The sequence below is a fragment of the Callithrix jacchus genome, chromosome 10 (assembly GCF_049354715.1).
Source record: "Callithrix jacchus isolate 240 chromosome 10, calJac240_pri, whole genome shotgun sequence".
NCBI classification, from domain to species: Eukaryota; Metazoa; Chordata; class Mammalia; order Primates; family Cebidae; genus Callithrix; species Callithrix jacchus.
The window spans coordinates 77,235,812-77,256,604 of NC_133511.1; the positions used below are offsets into that span (position 1 = coordinate 77,235,812).

The 20,793-nt window shown below is 47.6% G+C and overlaps 1 protein-coding gene across 4 annotated transcripts in view; it reads right to left on the reverse strand.

The window, feature by feature from the left end:
* Positions 1 to 20,793, reverse strand: part of GALNT18 (polypeptide N-acetylgalactosaminyltransferase 18) — a 409,235-nt gene that overhangs the window by 167,618 nt on the left and 220,824 nt on the right. For all 4 annotated transcript variants that reach the window (XM_035265780.3, XM_035265778.3, XM_035265781.3 and 1 more), the window contains exons 4-5: positions 4,363 to 4,546; positions 2,472 to 2,669 (exon numbers count right to left, since the gene is read on the reverse strand). In XM_035265780.3, the coding sequence (XP_035121671.2) occupies positions 2,472 to 2,669; positions 4,363 to 4,546 (382 nt within the window). The remainder of the gene's footprint in view (positions 1 to 2,471; positions 2,670 to 4,362; positions 4,547 to 20,793) is intronic.

Below are 20,793 nucleotides of genomic sequence, written 5' to 3' on the forward strand. Positions count from 1 at the left end.
CTCAAAAGGTCATTTAAAAAGATGCAATCATGCACTGGAGTCTACAGGATCCCCTCTCTAAATGCAGGATGATTCAGAAACATCAGGCTAGTGGAGTGAGTTCTTGGCATTTGCCTCTGCATTCCTAAGTGTTGGACATGACAGGGCACATGGGAAGGAAGGGACCCTTCTCAAACTGCCAGTTCAAGCCAGGGAAGGAACAGAATCTGAAACAGATACTCTGAGGTGAGCATAGGCCACCTCGGTGGTTTATTATTAACCGGCTAGAATATTAAGTGGATTCTATCAGCATGAAAGGGTTATTGATTTACATCTTGCCTCATTCCTATAAGGATGAAAAATCGCTTATGAGAAAATTTAAAATATATAGAAAACCATCAACAGATAAATGTCTAGAAAGACCTAAAGATTGCAACAAATTGGAATGCATGTGCAGACCAAGGTCCCGTCTCAATTGTTCTTAAAGTTGACATGAAAACTTGCCTTTGAGTTTCCTGTTGGTCAAAGTGGAAATAAACGTACATGGTCTTAGAAGCAAAATGTACAGTTCTCATGTGGAGATGTCATATTAATTGATTCCTGGGGAAAAGCAAGGTTTTCTTTGACTGGCAGTTAGTTTGAAAGAAATTTCTCACATGGACTTTCTTGACAGGGTCCCCTGGGGACCAAGCAAACAGCCATTGCAAAGACATCCCTTTGGAATACATTAGAAGATATTGCTCTGCTCTTTTTATGGCTTATACCTTGTGTGGACAAAGCACTAAAGTACAGCTTGAAAGAAAAGAAAGCTCAGATGGGCAAGACACATTTGCATAAATCACAGCTTTCGGCGGAGCTGTCTTCTTCTGGGAATAAAACCAGGAATGTTCTTCCAAAAGTCTTTCATAAAAGTTATTTCCCTCAACCAAGTTTTTGATAAAAATTGGGCGATGGTCATGACATTGTCCGGCAAGGAGCTGGAATGCAGGCTTGCCGATTAAGACTGGGCTGGTACAATTAGAGATGAGCAGAACAGAAACAGTTAATGTCAATGCAGTCTTCTGCAGGAATGCCCACTGCATGGGGGCATATTCCCCCCAACAGCATTCATCAGACCTAGGAGCAGAAAACAGTTACACCAGTCTTGAGCTCAACAGCGGACATTGAGAGGGGTGAAAACTGGCCACTGAGTCCAGCTGCCCTGGTGGATCCTCGCTCCACCGCCCAGAGCTTTTGGCAGGACATTTCTCCCCTTTCAGTCTTGCTCTCCTCATCTTGTAAAACAGGGATAAGACACGAGCTGTCAACAGGTTACAGTGACGATCGAATGAGTCCATGCATGTAAGAGACCCTTGTACATAGCAGACTCTCCGCAAATGTTTAACACACAGAACTGTGGCAGGAGCCAAGCAGAGATGGTAACAGGTACCTTCAGGAAAATGGGGTGCTGTTTTCTCCTATCCTGTTTTAAGTCTGCATATATATTTTTTCTTCTGGCAAGGAGAAATGTGATCTTAAGCAATAACTGCTGAGTTTCAATTACATTTTCCACACCCTTTCTCCCTCATGTAATACAAAGCAACATGAGCTAATCCCTTTCGTTCCAAAAACTGTACCCTAGGCCACCTTCTGGTGTCTTCTGTTTCGTAATGGGTGAGACTTTGCAGGGAGCATAAAGACACCTACCTTATCATCAACATGGACAGAAATCAAAACTAGCAGGGATAGCTGCTGGAAAAGTCCAGAACCTTAAAAGCAGAGGCTGCACAGGGGAGTCATTCATGTGTCTAGGAAAATGGCGGCAAAGGCAGGAAAGAACTTGGGACCTTTGAAATGCGGTATGAAGTCACTTCTATCTGAGTCTTACAGAATGAAACTCAAATGTTGTCAAGGTACACACTGTCCTGTGGGGCGGGCTCTTGCCTCTCCACCCTCCACCCTCACTGCTGGGGACTGCCGGCTCACTTCCCGCTTCTAGTCCCTTTGAACCTTCTCTGCATTCATGAGCTTTGCATAGAGGTGTACATTCCCCAACCTAGCCATCTCCTGCTTGCCTTCAAAAACAAGTGAAAATGCCACCCTCGGAAAAGCATTTCCCCACTTTCAGTGCAGTTTCTGCCTTCAGGGTAGAATAATGTTTCTATCCCAGTGATTTTGTCTGTCTTCACTAGAGTCCAGGCGTTTGGGAGAGGGAACCAAATCTCGATGGCTCTGGATCGCCAGTCTGGAGCAGTGGCCGGCGCCCAGCAGGTGTCTCATAGTGATGTGTGGAAATGGGCAACTCAGGCTGTGAATGGACTCTGAGATCTTCAGAGCCTGTGGCAGTGACTGAAGATCAGACTGCAGTTCCTTTCTGCCCTGCCCACCCCGTTATCCCCATGATGGGGCTCAAGTTGGAGAATACAGGTTGGGGTAGTAGGGGGTCACCAGCCTGGAGGCCAAAGCAGAGAGACCTGCAGGTAAAGAGACCTGCAGGTAAAGATTTGCCTTACCTGATTGGAGCTGTGGAGTTCTCCAGCTTCCACCAGGCCTTGGGGGGATTTAGGTAGCGGCACCACAGCTCCCAGTCAAAGCCCTGGGCAGCCAGTGGGTACTCTTCTATCTCAAAGTTGTCATATTTGATGTTATCGAAGGATGGCGAGATGATCCGCTTCCGGTTCTCCTTGATGCGGGTGAGTACGGGTTCAGCCCTGGACGGAGAGGAGACAGCCAGAGAGGGGGTAACCATTTCTAAGCTGGAAAAATCCAGAGTAGCATCTCCCAAAGGTCCTTCCCCAGCAGAAAGAGGAAGCAACGCCTGGCCATCTCCTCTGATGAAGAGGTGCACTGCCTTCTGGGAAGGAGCCCCTATTCAACTCCCTGTCCCCTGAGGACTTCTGGGATGGCAAGAGGCTCCCTAACTCTGTTGGCATATCCAGAGCTGAGCTGAGAGATTCTTATTCCAGCCAGCCTTGTGCCTGCTCACTTTCCCTTTCTCCCATAGAAAAAAAAAATCAAGACTTAAAAAAGAAGAAAGAAACAGAGCCGAGGTTCCAGAAGAAGCTTTCACCTTGGGCTTTGATTTTGCTAAAATTCTATGTATCAACCTGGAGGAACAGACAGATGAGGACAGCAGAGACAAGGAGGTGAGAACAAACCTACATCCACAGCCACGTGACGCTGCCTTGGAGTGCCAGCTGTTCCACATCCTCCCCCGAAAGGGTTCCCCAACCACCCAAGGAGGGGTGGGGCATTTGGGCTTTCCCAGGGAGCCGGGATGCAACAGGAGGCCCCTGCAGGCACCAGGCAAATAATGTGTTTGCAGACAGGAATGATAAGCTTCTCATTAATAATACATTTGGTGCATAATTGTTTATTCAAATCAGCTTGAAATAGTAAGTGTCCCTCTCCTATCCTGGCCATAAATCCAAAGAAAATGCTGTTTAAATAGTCACAAATGGCAGGCAGGGACTTCAGCTATAAAAAATGGCTGTAGCACAGCCTTAATTTGGGCCTGTTGTGGCAGCATCCAGCCCAGGCTGTGTGTGCACCCGGCTGCTCCTTCCTGCTGAAGTGCCCTCCTCTCCCACTCCCGGGAGGCTGGCACTATGGAACATGGTGAGAGCAGGAGAGCAGACCCCAGTGACAAAAGGCATATTGATCAAAGCGTGGTCACCTACTTGCCGCAGCCACTCATGGTCACTGCCAGTGCCCGTGTCTCCCAGGCCCAAGCAGTTACACACAGCCGGTGGCACTATGCCCTCCAGCCCTGCAGGGAGGTCCACAGCTGCCACTCCATTCCTAGCTGGCTGCAGCCACTGGGGCCTTCTGGTGGGTTCTTTTCCCCCCAGCATCTGAGCAGCTCTGATCAGAGAAAGATGTTCTTAGACAGTTTCACCATGGGGCAAATCTGAGATTACACGCTACCTCTGGTCTGGCAGTGGAAAAGCCCAGGGCACCTGTGACAACACTGAGCAACCTTCGCCCACCTTTGCCCACTTGGTGTTGACCTTGGCTGTGAGGCTGGGCTTCTGCCTCATGTCTGGCCCAGCTCTCCTTTCCTGAATGTTGAAATCCTGTCCTTAGCCAGGAACTCTATGCTTTGCCCTTAGCAAGTACTCTTCTCCTGATGACCCTGCCAGCCAGTCACATGTGATGTCAACAGCCCATTAGGTACAGTGTGCTGACCCACTGACCCCTGGCTACCCCCTCCCCTCTACCACACCCTGAACCCTAAAGGTCCAGCCCTGTTGCCTTGCTCACTCATACCCCCACATCTCACCCATTCCCAGGATTATCTCCTTTTCCTTAGGCTATGGCTAAGATCCCAGCATGCTTTGCACTATTGGAGCCGAAGCCACAGATCCCAACGGGACTCCTCCTCCTCTCCCAAGGGGCACTTACCAGCCCACATTGAACTCCACGTGGGCATCGAAGAGTGCCACCACAGGGGCAGTGGCCGCCCTCCAGCCACTGACTCTGGAGCGGATGAGGCCTTCCTGCTTGCTGTGGCGCACGACTTTGATGAAGCCTGGCTTCTGGCTGTTCACCTTGTCCACATATTCTGTCAGCTTCTCCTTCAGTTCCTCTGTCAGGGAGAAAATGCAGCTTAGCGTGGGAGGAAGGTCAGGAGGCAGAAGGCGCCATCAAAGCAGTCGCTCTTTTAGGGTAAACTGACCCCAAAGAAAGGCTGGGGGACCCACTCCCCTCCCCCGGTCTTCATCAGTGTTTCCCGCGGTGACCAGCACGGCCCAGTTTTGAAGGGAGAAATCGAAGAGAAAACAATATTTCCTGAAGCTCAACAATGGATAGGTCATAGACGCTGCACCCATGGTCTGTTTAATCTTCACAGCAAGCCAGTGGGGAAACAGTAGCCCGAAAGAGTTTATCAAGTTCTCCAGCGTCATGCAGCTTGTAAGTGGCACAGTCCACTTTCAGACCAGGTCTAGTGATGTGAAAAGCCATCATCAGTACAGCCACCTCCTTCCCAATGATCTCCACCGCCATCGGTGTTCCCATTCTGTCTGCTAAGACCCTAACCCAGGATCCACCCTCTGCCTGGATCTCCATCTGTCCAGGAAGTGGAAGGCCAGCAGCCGTGCCCATGTGAGCAGCTGGCGTTGGTTTGCGCCTATGATCTGGGCCTGGCTAAGCATTTGATGCCTCTGCTTCATAACTGTAAATGAAACAGAAACTGGCCTCAGCAGCAGCCCCTGACCCCTCAGCAAGAGAAGGCACAGCCACTGCATTCATTATGTTCTCCACAGCAGTTAAGGCAAGAGCCCGTGACAGCTGTCAGAGTTGGTTGGACAGGATTCTAAAGTTCCTTTTGAATCAAGTGTCCATCTGTCTGCCCTGATGAGTAATCATCCAGCCCCTGCGGTGAAAGGGAATTCTGTGCAATCCATTCCTTAGAGGGCCTCTTCAACCATTAGATGTTCTTCCTTCTTCTGACCTCCAAGTGCCAGGGTCCCTCAACCTTCCACTCATGACTCCAATGGAACCTATTCTGGAGCCATAGAAGACAGATCAAATCCTTCTTTCCACATAACAATGCTTTAGAGTTGAAGCCCATCCTTAAGTCTTGGCTAAGGACTTCTCTAAGTTAAGTATCTTCAATTCCTCCTTGTGTTTCCTCATATCTCATGATTTCAAATTCTCTAATCATGTTGAACTTCTAATTTAGTTAGTTTTTCTTGAACCCTTTATATCATGCAGAAGTTGGCCTAATACTTCTAAAAGTAAACTGGGGTATACAGAATAGAAGAAACAAATCACCTCCCTTAATCTAGATCTATGCTCCTGTTAATATAATCTAAAATCACAACAACTTTGATTCCTTTTGTCTCAAATTAAGCTTACTGGTAACATGTACTTAGAAATTATTTTTACATGGTGCTACTAAGTCAGGCCTCCTCCATCCCATCTCTGGGGATGCAGGCACGTGTGCAGGTTCTCAGGTGTGTGTGCACATATGGGTGCCTGCTTTGAGTCAAAACAAAGAATCTCATGTTTACTTTTATTTAGTCAACCTTTCTAAGATTTCCACTATTTCTTTGGATGTCAAAATGTTTTTGTCCCCTGATTTTATTACCCAATGTCTTTCTTATCCAGCCTTTCCAAGTTTCCAGCTTCTGCAAAAGTGGTGAGCATATGGCCTTTCTTGTCATTCAAGTGATCCTTTTTAAAAGTGTGGCCCCTGTCCTAAGCTAGGGCTGGTGGGGGCTGTCAATATCCTCATTCCAACCTGGAAAAGACTCAGCTGATTTCTGGGCTGCCACTATCGTGCTGTATATCTCACTGCAGCCCATATGAAAATGACCTCAAGATCTCTGACTGCTGCAGCTGACTGGGGAGGAATGCTGTCTCACAAATGTCAGGACATTGGCCACGGAGCAGCATAACTCAGTGTGTCTCACACTTACAAGGTCTTCAAGCACCGTTGCCAAGAGGCTTCTTAAAACATTTACTGTTTTATCATTTCCAAGGTCCATTTCTCATATATTCTTTTTGAAAAATTTAAATAGAGCTCATAAAGCCTGATATTTGGGCTTTTGATGGTGGTAGTTAAGTGCTGAGTGCACAGAACTTGGAGTGAGAACTGGGCTAGTTCCAAATGGCCTGATATAAATCCCCTCCCCTCCCCATGACAGGAATACCTGTCCCCTTCTCTCCCTCCTCAACCCTCAGGTGAGTCTCCTGCCAACTGACTCCAGCTAACACCTACTGTGACTAAGGTATTCATGGGAGGAGGCTGAGGATGACTGCTACCAAATGGTGCCCCATGAATTTCACCTCTCCAAGTTCAAATCCTTGTGTGGCCACCTCACACACTGAGTCTGGGCTTGACACAACAGGACACAGCAGGAGGGACCCTGTGCAGGTTCCAGGCCTTCTGCTTTTGCTCTCTTCTTTCCCTAACTAAGGAAGTCCCAGCCAGCCCTCCCCAGCCCAGAAGACCCCAGTTATTTAGGCTGCCCCACAAAGGCCCCAGATGGGTGAGTGAGGCCCTCATGGATCCTTCAGCCCCAGTCAGGCCACCAGCTGATTGCAAATGACAAGGGGAGCCATTGTGTAGTGCAGAGAGGCTGCCCAGTGATCCCAGTCTTTATTGCAGGATTCTAGGCCAATGGATGGTTGCTGTTTCACACCATAACTTCTGGAATGGTCTGTTATACTCAATGGCTATAATAAACACTGTCTATTGTTCTGGACTGATGCTGGGGTTAAAATAAGATCATGAACTCCTGATGCACAGCAAATGCAGTCAGAGGAAGAATGAGCTTGAAGGGTGGCAGCAAGAGATGGAAAGCTTTGCTTCCTGTAGAACCTACTTGGCCCTTTGTACCTCTGAGCTCCGTTAATACTGAGCTAGAGTAAATGTTTCCAGTGGACCAGAGGGTAAAACCTTCCATCCCCAGTCAGCTGCATCCCAAGCACGTGCTGCTGACTGGAAGAGGGAATTCTCTCAGCCCCAGCCAAACAACTGCTATCCAAAAAAGAAAATAAAGAAAAAGAAAAATTTCTTGAAATACCCGCAATGATACTGGCTCTGTCTTTGCTAATACTTTACTTTACTTAATAAGGCTTTTGTGTTTTCTTTCCATCTTTGTTAAGTGACAAAGCAAAAAAGAACTATCTTAAAAGCACTTTTGCATTGGCTGAAAACTTGTTTTCCCAGACACTATCGTATATTATATATATTGACTATTAACTATTTTATATACACATACACACACACACATGCATGTTCACACACGGTATCTCTCAAAACTTAGCTCCAAAAATTGTGCTTTTGGAGTTGAACTTGTGTTTTTCCTTACAGCTAAACACAAGTACCCAGTCCATCATATTTGGCTTTTTGCTAAGGCTGCCAGGAAGCTCAGAGACAAATATAATAATCACAAAGATTGTATCAGAATTTTTGCTGCCCTATCTTTGCTAAACCTTTGATTTTCTGGTTCATACTTAAGGCTGATTGACTTTTACCTTTTATTCCCTATGTAAGCTATCTTTAATTATTTTTTGAAATTTTTATAACTGACATTTAATAAAGTGTCTTGGTGGGTTAGGACAGGAGTATAATTGTGGAAGGGAAAAGGAAGGTATATTTTGTGCTTGTTTTAATGTGTTGGGGAAAGAGGCAGCAGGGAGCCTGCTTGCTGTGACTGCCGGATCTAGAGTCAATGTGGAGCTGTCGATAGCCTGTGTTGACAAAGAAATACAATTTGCACCCTGCATGTGGCCAGGTGTCATCCCGCTTATGTTGCTAACTCAGCCCTCTCCTACTGTCCACAAATCCCTGATCTGCTGACATCGGAGGGACCTCTATAAACCAGCACTCCCAGAAGCAGTGATGAAACACCACTCACCTCCTGGGAGGTCACAGGCCATACTCCACATCCCCACAGGGAGCCTCCTCTCAGGGCCTGCTCAGGGCAGGCTGCTTGCCAGCTCTCACTTCTTCAGACTTAGATGCCAAGAAAATATGCAGGATTCACCAGCCTGTTCAAACAGAGCCCCCCTCTCCCCTTCTCATATATCCCTTTCCATTGCTCCTGTAAAAAGTGTTTAGCTCCACAAGGTCAGCCCCAAAGAAACAGAATGTAGGCTGAGCAGGAAGGGGCTGTTAATCTGATTTCAGCACTTAATAGGACACTCTGATCTCATGCATAAAGGAAACTAAAGGATCCGAAATGACGCCTAATGGGGCTTTGCTCTTTGGAGAGGTACACTGGCATGTGGCAGGTACACCGGCATTTTATAAAACTGCTTTTCTAGACTTGCTGTGGAGAACTGGGCCAGAGATCCTCATCTCTCCCTCCAGGTTCAGATGACCATTTCCCACATCTTCTCTAGGTTTTGGGGACATAGATATGAAGGGGGAATTCATCCATTCATTCAACAAATATTGAGCACTTACTGATATGGTTTGGCTCTGTGTCCCCACCCAAATCTCATCTCTAATTGTAATCCCCACGTGTCAAGGTGATTGGATCATGGGGGCAGTTTCCCCCACGCTGTTCTCATAGTAGTGAGTGAGTTCTCACGAGATCTGATGGTTTAAAAGTGTGGCACTTGCCCTTGCTCTTTCTCCTCTCCTGCTGCCTTGTGAAGAACATGACTGTTTCTCCTTCACATTCTGCCATAATTGTAAGTTTCCTGAGGCCTCCCCAACCATGTGGAACTGTGAGTCAATTCAACCTCTTTTCTTTATAAATTGCTCAGTCCCAAGTAGTTCTTTATAGCAGTGCAAGAATGGACTAATACACTTACTACTAGTCCATTCGTGGGTAATAATCTTTGGCATGCCTTGATCATACTTCAACAAGGTACTGATCTAGTTTCTGTGGTTATAACTACAAACCAGACAGTCTGCAATGAACTGTTTGTTTATTCCCAAAATTATGTTGAAATCCTAACCCCCAGTGTAATGGTATTAGGAGGTAGGGCCTCTGGAAGATAATTAGGTCATGAGGGTGGAGCTATTTTGTCTTGGCCTGTTTTGTAGTGCTATAACAGTATACCTGAGCACTTTACAAAGAACAGAGACTTATTTCATCACAGTTCTGGAGCCTGGGAAGCCCAAGATCAAGGCTCTAGTGTTTGGTTTCTGGTTGAGGGCCTTCTTGCTATGTTCTCAAGTGGCAGCGGACAGATGGGTAAGCTAGCCTAAAGCTTTATGAATCCCATGAACAAGGAAGCAACCTTCGTGACTTGCTCACCTCTGAAAAGGCCACACCTCTTAACACTTTCACAGTGGTGACACCTAAATTTTGGAGGGGAAATACTCAAATCACAGCAGGCCCCATAAATGGGATTAGCACTCTTATAAAAGGGACTCCAGAGAGTGCTCTTGTCCTCTTTCTGCCACGTGCAGATGCAATGAGATGTGAGCAGTCCGCAACTTGGAAGAGGGCCCTCACCAGGACCCAACCACACTGGCAGATTGACCTCAGACTCCCAGCCTCTGGAACTGACAGAAATAAATGTCTGTTGTTTATAAGCCACTCAGTCTATGGCACTTCGTTACAGAGACTCAAACTAAGACATAGCCCTTATGGCATTTCCATGCTACTGGATGTTTAAAAGCCATGTTGGTAGGAGAGACACAGGAAAAGCATATTGGTCCATCTGTATTGCTACAAAGGAATACCTGAGGCTGGGTAATTTATAAAGAGGTTTATTTGGCTCATGGTTCTGCAGACTTTATAAGAAGGGTAGTACCAGCATTCACTTTAGGTGAGGGCCTCAGGCTGCTTCTACTTATGGTGGAAGGGGAAGGGGAACCAGGATGTGCAGAGATCACATGGTGAAGCAAGGAGGCAAGACAGAGGGGGAGTGTACAAGGCTCTTTATAACAATCAACTCTCATGGAAACTAGTGGAGGGAAAACTCATTCATTCTCCCCACCACCCCAGGGAGGGTATTAATCTATTCAGAAGGGATCCACTCCCATAACCCAAATTCCTCCCACCAGGCCCCACCTCCACTATTGGGGACCAAATTTTAACATGATATGGGAGGGGACAAACATCCAAACTGTGGCAGAGAGGGAGAGGAAGCAGAAAATGCTGTGGCATTAACGTCTATAGAAGTAGTTGTCAATCAATGAGGGGGAGCAGCTGGAGAATGAATACCCCATGGGTGAGTCAAATCATATCCCCTTAAATCCATATGCTGAAATCCTAAACCCTAGTACTTCCAAATGTGACCTTATTTGGAAAGAGGGTCACTGCAGATGTGATTAGTTGAGATGAGACCACATTGGAGTGGATGGGATCCTCATCCAGTATGACTGGTTTTCTTGTAAAACAAGATTCGCACACAGGCGGAGGGAGGAAATCATGTAAAGAGGAAGGCAGAGACTGGAGTGATGGCTTTCAAAGCCAAGGCCTGCCAAAGATGGCCAGCAAAGCACCAGAAGCTATGAGAGGGGCACGGCAGAGATTCCCTCTCACAGTCCTGCTGGCACCTTGATTTCAGACTTCTAGCCTGCAGAAGCATGAGACAATATCTGCTGGTGAAGCCACGAGATAGTGGTATTTTCATTACAACAGACACAGGAAATGAATATAACCCAGCTTCCTCACTCCTCAGGTGGAATAGCCTGCAGAGTCTTTCAGTCTCCTGGTGGTTCCCAGGATGATGGAGTCCAGGTCCCCACGGCAGTACCATGTTCATTGATGCCCACGGTATTAGCTCTCTTCTCTTCACCATCTCCCATCCCCACCCTCTCACCAGTTTTCCCAAATGACTTGGCCTCAAATCTTGTCTCAGGATCTCTTTGGCTTCTGGGAAACCCAAACCAAGACAGGTGTACATTCCAGGTCACCACGGGCCCCACCAATTGCTTCACACTTGCCTGGTTCTTGAAAGCATTTAAATTTTCAACTCTTGACCTATGTGTATAGTGTGTATGTATGTGTGTATGACGGCTTATATTCAAAATACTGACCCTATTTCCCTCTTCTCTCAATCTCTGCATTAACTGGATGTTATTTAATAAAAGAAAGAACAGGAAATATAGTATACTAGCCATTTTCTAAGTACTTGGTATATGTTATCTCATTTAATCATTTCGACAACCCTAGGACATAGCTCCTATTATTATCATCCCATTTTGAAGACAAGGAAATTAAAGCACAAAGTGATCCAGGTAGCAAGTGATAGAGACAGGATTTAAATCCAGCTAAGCTGTCCCCAGAGTCCATACTCTCCACCTCTTCACTCTAGCCTCCTTTGGAGAATAGGAAGCTGGCCTGCATAAGCGTCTGCTCATTTAAATCACAGGCTCCAGGGCATCATCCCAACCAAGAGTAGATCACAGGTGGGACCAGAGAATCTGAATGTCACACAAGAATCTCCCAGTGAGATTCTGATGGATTGGCCAAGCTTGGTTACAACTGAAATAAAAAGACAGGCTTTATAATGGAGTAGAAAAAGTCACCTCCTCCCAAAAATGTGTGGGTCTAGCCCTTAACAGAAGGAAGTAGAAGCAGTCTAAAAAAGGCGCCCTCGCACCTGCCCAGGTAGTTTTTCTCTTCATTCTTCCAAACCCTGGCTCCACTGTGCTGCCCTCAGTTGCGAGCCCTTCCGTTTCCAGCTGCTTTTTGTTCTCTGCATGGCCATCATTGGGTCTGAAACTTTGGGCTGTCCCCTGCCATTCCCCTGCTGCCTTCTGCTTTTTGTCTCACTCCGGTCGCACCCCTCCGTCCTAGCCCAATCCTGTTCCTCAAAGCCCAGCCTGTATTATAGCTTTGCCATCCCACTCCTCCAGCTGCCCAGGAGCGGAGTGTGAGCACCCCACCTATACCCCCACTAATCCACCTCCCACTGACAAGTGCAATTAATTGCTTGTCTCTGATGGTGCTAATTTAAAGATTAAAAGCACTGCACATTTATGTTTATTCCTTTCCAAGTGAAAAGTGGCTTGTCTTCTTCAGATCAGAAGATTAACTGGCTTTCCTCTGAAGCCATTTAGGGCCACTGAAACACAAATGCTATGTCAACACATTTTAAAAGAGAGATTATTTATAAGGATGTAATCGTTGTCAAACCTAGTTGATCATCCACATCACATCATGTGGAAGCTAAAAATTAAATAAAGACAGATGTCACCATCCCCACCTCCATGGAGAATCTGGAGTGGGGGCTCAGGACTCAGATGGTGCTGCTGATAAATAACGGTAAGCCTGGCTTGGACAGCTGGGATCCCAGAGAGCTCCGGACAGCATTGCTGTGTGTATTCCTCTGTCTTGAAGATCACTCCAGACAAGCTTTCAAACCCTGGGCAGTTTACAAATGTCTTTCCCGAGGTTTATTCCTCCGTCTGCTATACTTAACAGCTGCACTTCCGTCCAGCTCATTTAATAGCTGCACTTCTTCAAAGTTGACTGATACTAAAGGAGAATTGCAATGGCCTTAAATAGTCCCCTCCCTCAGGCCACGGGGCGCAGGCACACAGTGGCACAATCTTCCTGGGAGGCTGCAAACATTAATTCAGCCTTATCAAGTTACAGAAAGTCCCAGATTTACCACTTAACAGGTCCCACCCATCTGTCTTAAACTTTACTCTTTGGCATCACAGCAGGGGCATTCATGGCCACCAAACCCACAAGGCACATGCACTCCAAACTTAGCGGGGTCTCCAGAACCAGGCTCTCAGAACCCACAGACACCCTCCTGTCAGTGCCAAAATGGCTTTCTCTCCCTAAGATACCGTATCCTGTAAAAAACAGTCAAAACTGGTTTCTGAAGATGACTGTGGCAGGTGATAGAAGAATGTCTACCTGGCTAGTCAGGAATGTGTTGGGTTCTAACCAAGTTTAACAGTCTCTCTTTCTTCCTCTCTCTCTCTCTCAAATTAAGATAAAATAAACCAAACAAAAACCCTTGATCTCTCATGTTTGCCACTGCCTGTGGTGTAAATGCTTCCACCATTGCTGATTTCAGGCTACCGGCCTGACGCCACTGAGTCTGAATTGGGAAAAAATGTGCAGAGTCGGGTCAGGAAGTGCACAGTGAGCTCGGATATTCCAGGGCAGCCCCAGCGCTGGTCTAATGCTCAAAGCCAAAAAAAAATCTGCGGTTCTGTGGCCCTTCCCCTACACCACATAATGGGCACTGTGCTCAGCACTTCAAATCAATCCATCCTTTATGCATTCACTCAACAATGATATATTATGTACATATGATGTGCACTACTTAAGATTCTCACCTCATTACTACCCTGCAAACAGTATTTATAGCTAATGCTTATTCATTTAGTTTATCAGGTGCTGGGGACTGTTCTAAACCTGCTTCATATAGCACTCATTCAGAACCCTCTGCAACCATAATGCTACTCAAGGTAGGTAGCATGACTATTTCTGTTCCCTAGATTAGGAAACACAGCCCCGAGAGGCTAAAGGATATGCCCCGTGTCATGGAGCTAGAAAACTGTAGACCTGAAAAGCAAACCCAGGCAACCTGACGATAATAACCTCATTATTATCTTCAAATGACCAAGGGGAAAAATCGAGGATGAGAGACTTTAAAGAACATACTCCAAGTGACACAGAAAGTAAGGAAGGAGCGGATTCAAACTCAGGCCTGCCTGCCTCTGAAGACTTGGCTTTGTTCCAGTCTGCTCCACACCCTTCCAAAGGAGTCAGCATCTTAGGCTCGACAGAAGCTGCTCCCCCAGGGCCATAACTCCATGCTCTCTATTCACCCACCTTGAGTAATTTAGCAGATGGGAATAAGAGTAATGGACTAATAGAAGTCAGTGTCTTCGCTGACTAAATGACCTTGGCAAAGGGCCAGCTTGCCTTTGCACTTCCTGGGGCTGTGTGAGAAGGAAACTCCTGTAAAGAAACAGTGGGCCAACGGACCAAACGCTGTGAAATTACTTACAGGGCAGGAACTACTCCTGCTACTCTGAGGAAGGTTTGCAGGAATCACAGGACTTACTAAAAACGCCATGATGAGTGATTGATGTCAGCCATGTCCAGGCAGGAGCGGATGCTGCTCCAGCCCCAGCTCCTCCAGCTTAGGAGTACTGGGAAAGGTCCTCCCATGAGCTTCTAGGGAGGGCAAACCAAGAAGTCAAAGCCTGGGGAACCGCTGGCAGATAATGTTTAATAGGAGGTGAAATCAGAGCTGAGAACAAGCCGTGTTGACGTCTCCATGTGCAAAGGGAATTCCAGGAGGGACAGAACCAGGTTCTCCTACCCTATGTGTGGGCCACTCAGGAAGGTCCAGTGACCCTTGGCAGTTCAGCCAGAGGCCAACTTGGATTTTGGTGCTGGCTTCTCCTTTTGTGCAAGCCTTCGAGTTCAGAGTGCTGCCAAACTCAAAAATCTGATGATCCTAAAATCTCATGACTGAGAGCTCAAGAATTTATGATTCTGAATCCAAAATTTCAAAATTCTGAAATTCCTAGTCTCTAATTCTTAAATACTAACTCCCAGGATTCTGAGATCCCATGAGTCTAAGCTTCTGTAATGCCAGAATAATTGCTCGAGGCTGTGCTTACCACCATCCTACCCCCCAGCCCCACCCCCAATTGTTGATGGCTTACAAGGTCAAACATCCTGGCCCAGCCTCCTCTGCAAGACTCAGTGCTTGTCATATTCCCAAATGCACTAAGCTCAGTCATGCCAGAGTGCCCGTGCACTACCTGCTCCCTCTGCCTGCAACATTCTTCTCGCTTCCCCCACCCAGCTCAGCTTCTGTAGGAAGCTCTCCCTCACCTGCAGCTCTAGAAAGGGACTGGTTTTCCTTGGGGTACAGACAAAGGGGACTAGAAAACATACTCCAGGCAACCAGTGCGGGCCAGCTTCAGGCCCTGAGCTCCAGCTCCTATCAGGGCAGCTCTGAGCGTCCTCGTGGGGGGAAGAGTTAAGGCACCTGCAGGCTGTATGTCAGCTCTGCACTTCTGCAAATCACTGCTGCTCGGTTGTGTGACCAGCGGCCTCAGCCTGGCTGATTTACGACTCAGGAGACCTGGCCGGCTTCACACATGTATTTACACCCCAGCCTGATCTCCTCTGTAGGGAGGTAGAAGGCCATTTTCCTCTGCTTCAGAACACCTTCCAGAAATGTATTCTCAAAGGGAGGATCCCCTGAAGGAGCAGCCACAAAGCAGAACCCAGTGTTCTCCCGGCCTTCCTGTTTTCATTTCTTTATTGCAATACATCAAGGAGAGCAGTAGGAACAGAGGCTTAGGGGAGACCGGCCTCAGTTTAATTCCCAGCTCGGACATTTACCAGCTGTGTGATTCTGGGCCAAGACTTAACCTCTCTGAGCCTCAGTTCTCTCATCTGCCTCTTTTGGGTCTCTGTGGAAATCCACAAGACAAGGCCTGGTATGTTGTGAGAGTTTCACAGCTGGTACCATTACCTACTCATCAGTCTCAACTCCTTTGCTCCCTTCCTCCTTTCCAAAGGAAGGTCCCTAGGCTGGGTGCAAGCCCCCACCCTCTGTCCTGCATTTCTAAGAAAGCCAGCCCTGCAGCAAATTGCCCTGGAACTTCCTCACATACAGGACACAGTTGCTGCTCCTCACAGGCCACTTACCACCTAGCCACTCCAATTGCATTTCCACCCACTTCTTACCTCAACCTGCATCTATTTATTCAGCAACCCTTTTACAGCGATTTCTATGTGAAAGGTACTCCTAAGATCTTTATTTGTGTTGCCACTTAGCCCTTATGATCACCCTATTAGGTAAGCACTACTAGCAACCCATTTTATAGATGAGAAAACTGAGGCATGGTTAAATAATTAGCAAGTGGTAGAGCCCACATCCAAGTTCAGCACTTTGGCTCCAAAGTCTGTGCTCTTAACACATATCCTGTCTGTGGGACCAAGGGCAAGAGGGTGCCTTTAATGAGATGCCCCCAGGCTCTGTGCTAGGCCTTTAACACGTCTTACCAGCCTCACCTTCTGATATAAGGCAGATGAAAAAATAAAGGAAGGCTAATGCTATATTTTTTTCTCATTCCCTGTAATCCCCTGAGGCAGGAACCTTTATGCTCTTAGCCCCATGTTACAAATGAGCAAAATGGGGCTAGGAAGAGGGGGCCAGGGTATTTATATATCAGTTCGCAGCAGTCACTGGTTGAGGACTGCTCCAGGGGCAGCTTAAGTTCTAGCATATGCAGCCTGTTCTGTGCAAGGCAGAGCAGCCTTCCAGGGCTTTGGAGAAAGCCCCCACGTAAAGAGAAGCCAGTATCTGAACAACTGGAAGTGCTGTGCACACCTAAGAGGTACGGCCAGAGCCACAGCCCAGCCCTGGCAGCTCTGCTACGCCGAACCTGGCACGTGGCAGAGGTGCCACAGGCGTGTGTTTCATTTTCATAAACATGTATTGCAAGAATGAATGAGTGCCTGAGTCATGTCTTGGCTCAGTGCTTTCTAATGACCAGCATTTAAACTCCTCCAGGAAGACTTTGGTACTGTTTTTCCTTTGGTTTCCTCTGCTCTTTGGCCCTGTATCCCTCCTTGTGCTGATGCACTGAATGTTCCACTGGACTGTGAGCTCCAAGAGGAGGGCCCCATGGTTTTACCCTTCTCTGTGTCCAGAGAGCCCAGCTGAAGCCTGGCATTCAGTAGAAGTTTCTTGACTACATGGATTCATGGCACATGGAACAGAAATCCTCATATAAAGGTTCTGAGGACCTCTCTGGAAAATACCCAGAGAAAAGCGGATGGGCCTGCTGGTAAGCATCAGAACTACCTCGGAGTTGTAAAGTCACTGCTTATGCGGAACCTACTTTCTTAAGTTTCTAGCACTTGGCACAGTTTCTGACACATGGCGAACATGGGCTCACCAGGTTCGTTTCACACACAATCCCATTCAATCCTTCTGCGACTCTGCAAGTGCAACAGCATCACAGATAGTTTTTTAGACTTTATTTTTAACTATTATGCATACTCTAGCCATTTTAATATAAGGAAACAGAGGCTCAGCAATGCTAAGATTTTTTTCCTTAAGTCATATGGCTAAGGAACGGGAGGCTCCCTCTCAGGGATCATGGGGCAGATCAGACAGACTTTGCCACCTTTCGCCTTAGAGGTCCCTGCTGACCTTTCTTACAACCTTTGCATGTTTGGTCCTGTGGCGGGGGAGGGGGGGGTCACTGGAACAACAGTAGAGAGTGTGGGAAGGCCAGGGGAGGACATGGCTAGACAATGGGAGCAGGCAGCCCAGCAGCAAAGTAGGTGGGGCCGATCCTCAGTTTGGGGACACCCAGCCTCAGATTTGAAAGAGCAGCCATGGGGTCAGGGTGTGGGGTGGGCTAGCACTGCCCCCCGGGACAAAACCTTTCTGGAGTTGCAGATAGGACTGGAAGAGATTGGTATTGAGGGCAACTCCTAAATCCAGGCTTAGGCCCCAGGTGGGCCACTGTCCATGCTCCTGGGCTCCTAGGCAGGCTCAGAGTTTATTAACTGCTTGAGTCTGCTTAGGCTGCTGCTAGAGCCCAGATACAGAAAAACAAATTGGCTTCTGGAAACCTTGTGTGTTTTCTGTTTGTTTGCTTTTAAGCAGAGTCTATGGCTAAAGGCACACCTTGCCAGCTTTCAGCACAAACTGCTAACATCAGCCTGCTCCTATGCCCCGGTCCAGGCTACGTGGGCTTCCTTGCTCTCCTCGCATATGCTTTTCCCTTTCTTTAAAGCCACCAAAGGCAGACACTGGGGTCCTCGAGATGCTATCAGAATGGTGGGCATGGTGTGCCAGTAGAAGAACATCAATAGCTAGAACAGACACATCCAGACAGGTGGGACGGACAACCTCACCCAGGAGCTGCCCTCCAAAGACTGCAGCCTTGGCAGCTAGAAGACTGTCAACCCATCTTCTCACTGCGCCTTTCCGCATTATTGATTTTTTCCAGACCCCTCTATTTCAGGAACTTACATCATCATAGTCCTCTGAGATTTACTTTAGAAAACCCAAGAAATATTACTTTCCAGATAGACATGCCTCAAATATCAAAAATATTGTCCCTTCTCACTTCATGTCCTGTTTGTGTTCCTTTCATTCATGTGTTCGATTGGTGGGTATTTACTAAGCACTAGGCATGCGGCAGGCCTAATGCTAAGCAGTGGAGATGGGGAGTAAGTCAGTGTCCACCTCAAGAAAACTCACAATTCAGTGGGAAGAGTGAATTAATCCAGTAATTTTAATGCACTGAAACACGCCCTAAAAGTGCTTGTCACAAGGTGCCATGAAAATGTAGTGCGGGATGTGACCACCTCTGCAGGGCTTCAGGGCAAGTTTTACAGAATGTTATTTACATTTGTCTCAATGGATGGATGAAGGGGCTTTCCTAGGAGGATAAAGGAGGTATGAAAAAACCCATCATAGGCAGAAAAACAGAATGCGTAAAGGCTAGAAGCAAGAATGTGCACAACAGACTTGGGAAGGAGTAACAGGTATGGGCTATAGCTGAGGTAGGGATACAAATTCAATCTGGGAGAGGAGGTTGGATAAGTGAGTGGTAGAGAGATTGTGAGGGCCTTGAAAGATGGGCCAAAAAACATTAGGAAGTCATAAGGAAGCTTTACTTGGGTTCCTCCCACCTAAACGTCTCCAAGAGATGAACTGAAATGTCAGGAAGAACTTTTCATCAATTTAATTAAAAAAAAAACTCTACTGTAGCAGCAGAAGGAACTGGCCCATTCTGGAGATCTAACGAGGTATGGTTTGTGCTTTACATTGTTTCCCCCAAATAACGTAAGTCATGGGCTCCTCACTAAGCTCCAAGGCTCAGTCATGGCCACACGGGGTCTCTAACAAGGGCCCTGGCTCTTTGCTTGACACAGCATCCAGGACAGGGATAGACGCAATCAGAGGTGGCACCAACAGACTGGGTCTGGTCCTCTGCCCAGATTCTTGAGCCCTTTCTGACCACATCCTGGCTTTGCCTGGTGCTATAATGGGTTCCACACTTCCCCTGAGTATTCTGAGTTAGAGTAGCCAGGCCTGCTGCTCTCACCTTGGAAATGACTCACGGACCACTCAGGCGAGAGCCCACTAGCCTGGGAGCAGGGTCTGATGTGCTGTCAGGGACCCAGTCTGAAAAGAACTCAGCACACAGACTCAACCCTGCAGTATCAGGCTGAGTTTATCTCCAGCTTTAGGACTGGGCTTATCATCTTTCCTGCATCATTCATTCACTCATTCAGCAAACATGTGGATGACACAGTGCCAGGCACCCATTTTCAAGTAAGGTTCAGGTCCTGTCATCCTGGGCCTTGTGAGGTCCCACAGTTGGAATGTTGGGCGTGTCTGGGGTTCCCATGCCTCTATGACAGGTTTACAATGATGCTGGCCCAAGAGAGCCACAGAGGACAGCATGGTGATTGATAATGAAGTGATCATGTCTAACCAGGAGCAGAGGAGCAGAGCCGCAAGGAAGCAGGAAGAAGGGAAGGAGACAGGCAGCCTTGGCCTGCTTCGGTGCCCACTGTGTTGCAGGCCGTGTGTGTCGTCTGCATCAGCTCATTGAATCTGCATATGTGGCAGGGCCTGTGCTACAGGCTTCACCTGCAATTGCTCATCACACAATGATCCCATGAGATGGGGAAACTGAGACCCACAGCCTCAGAGGATGGTGAGGAGGCAATGTCAGGGATCTCAGGGACCTTTAGGTGTTCCTGCCTGAGGCAAAGGTCAATTGATGTGTGGCAAATAGAAGTGGCCGCTGTACTTGAGGGGAGGTGAATGAACCTAAAACACCACTTTCAAGAAGGAATCTCTCTGCAGACTAGAGGGAATGATGCAAAGAAAAGAGAGAAGAAGGAGGCCCAGCGGGAGGAAGATCAGCGGGACAGACATAGGCAGCAGAGCTGACACGAGGAACGGGGACCCCACTGTGGGTGAAAGAGGATGGCATGAAGGAGGAATGCTGGGGAAACAGGAGGGGAAAGTGAGAGCTGCAGGCAAAGCATGCTGCCCATGACCGTGGTGCAAATGTCAACCGATTACAAAGACTCCCAGAACCAGTGGGTACAGCGACAGCTGTTGCTGGCTACTGTTAAGTAGTGGAGATGGGGAGGGGAGAGAGAGGGGGGCACAGCCAGGTGGAAGAGGTGCCGCTTTCCTGGGTACAGCTGAGCCTTACCCGGCAACAACCACTTCCCTCTGTTGCTGATCCCCATGGGGCTGAACAACCCCACAGAATGAGAGAGAAAACTTCTTGAAGTCTGGGCAGGAAACCGAGGAACTCGGAGAGCTGAGTGATACCGTCATTGCTTTTTTCTTACCAACTTTGAAAGGGCAAAGAACTGGCAGGACAGCGGCTGGGTCTGTCGATGGTGTTTGCAAGTAGTGTTTGGCTTTCTT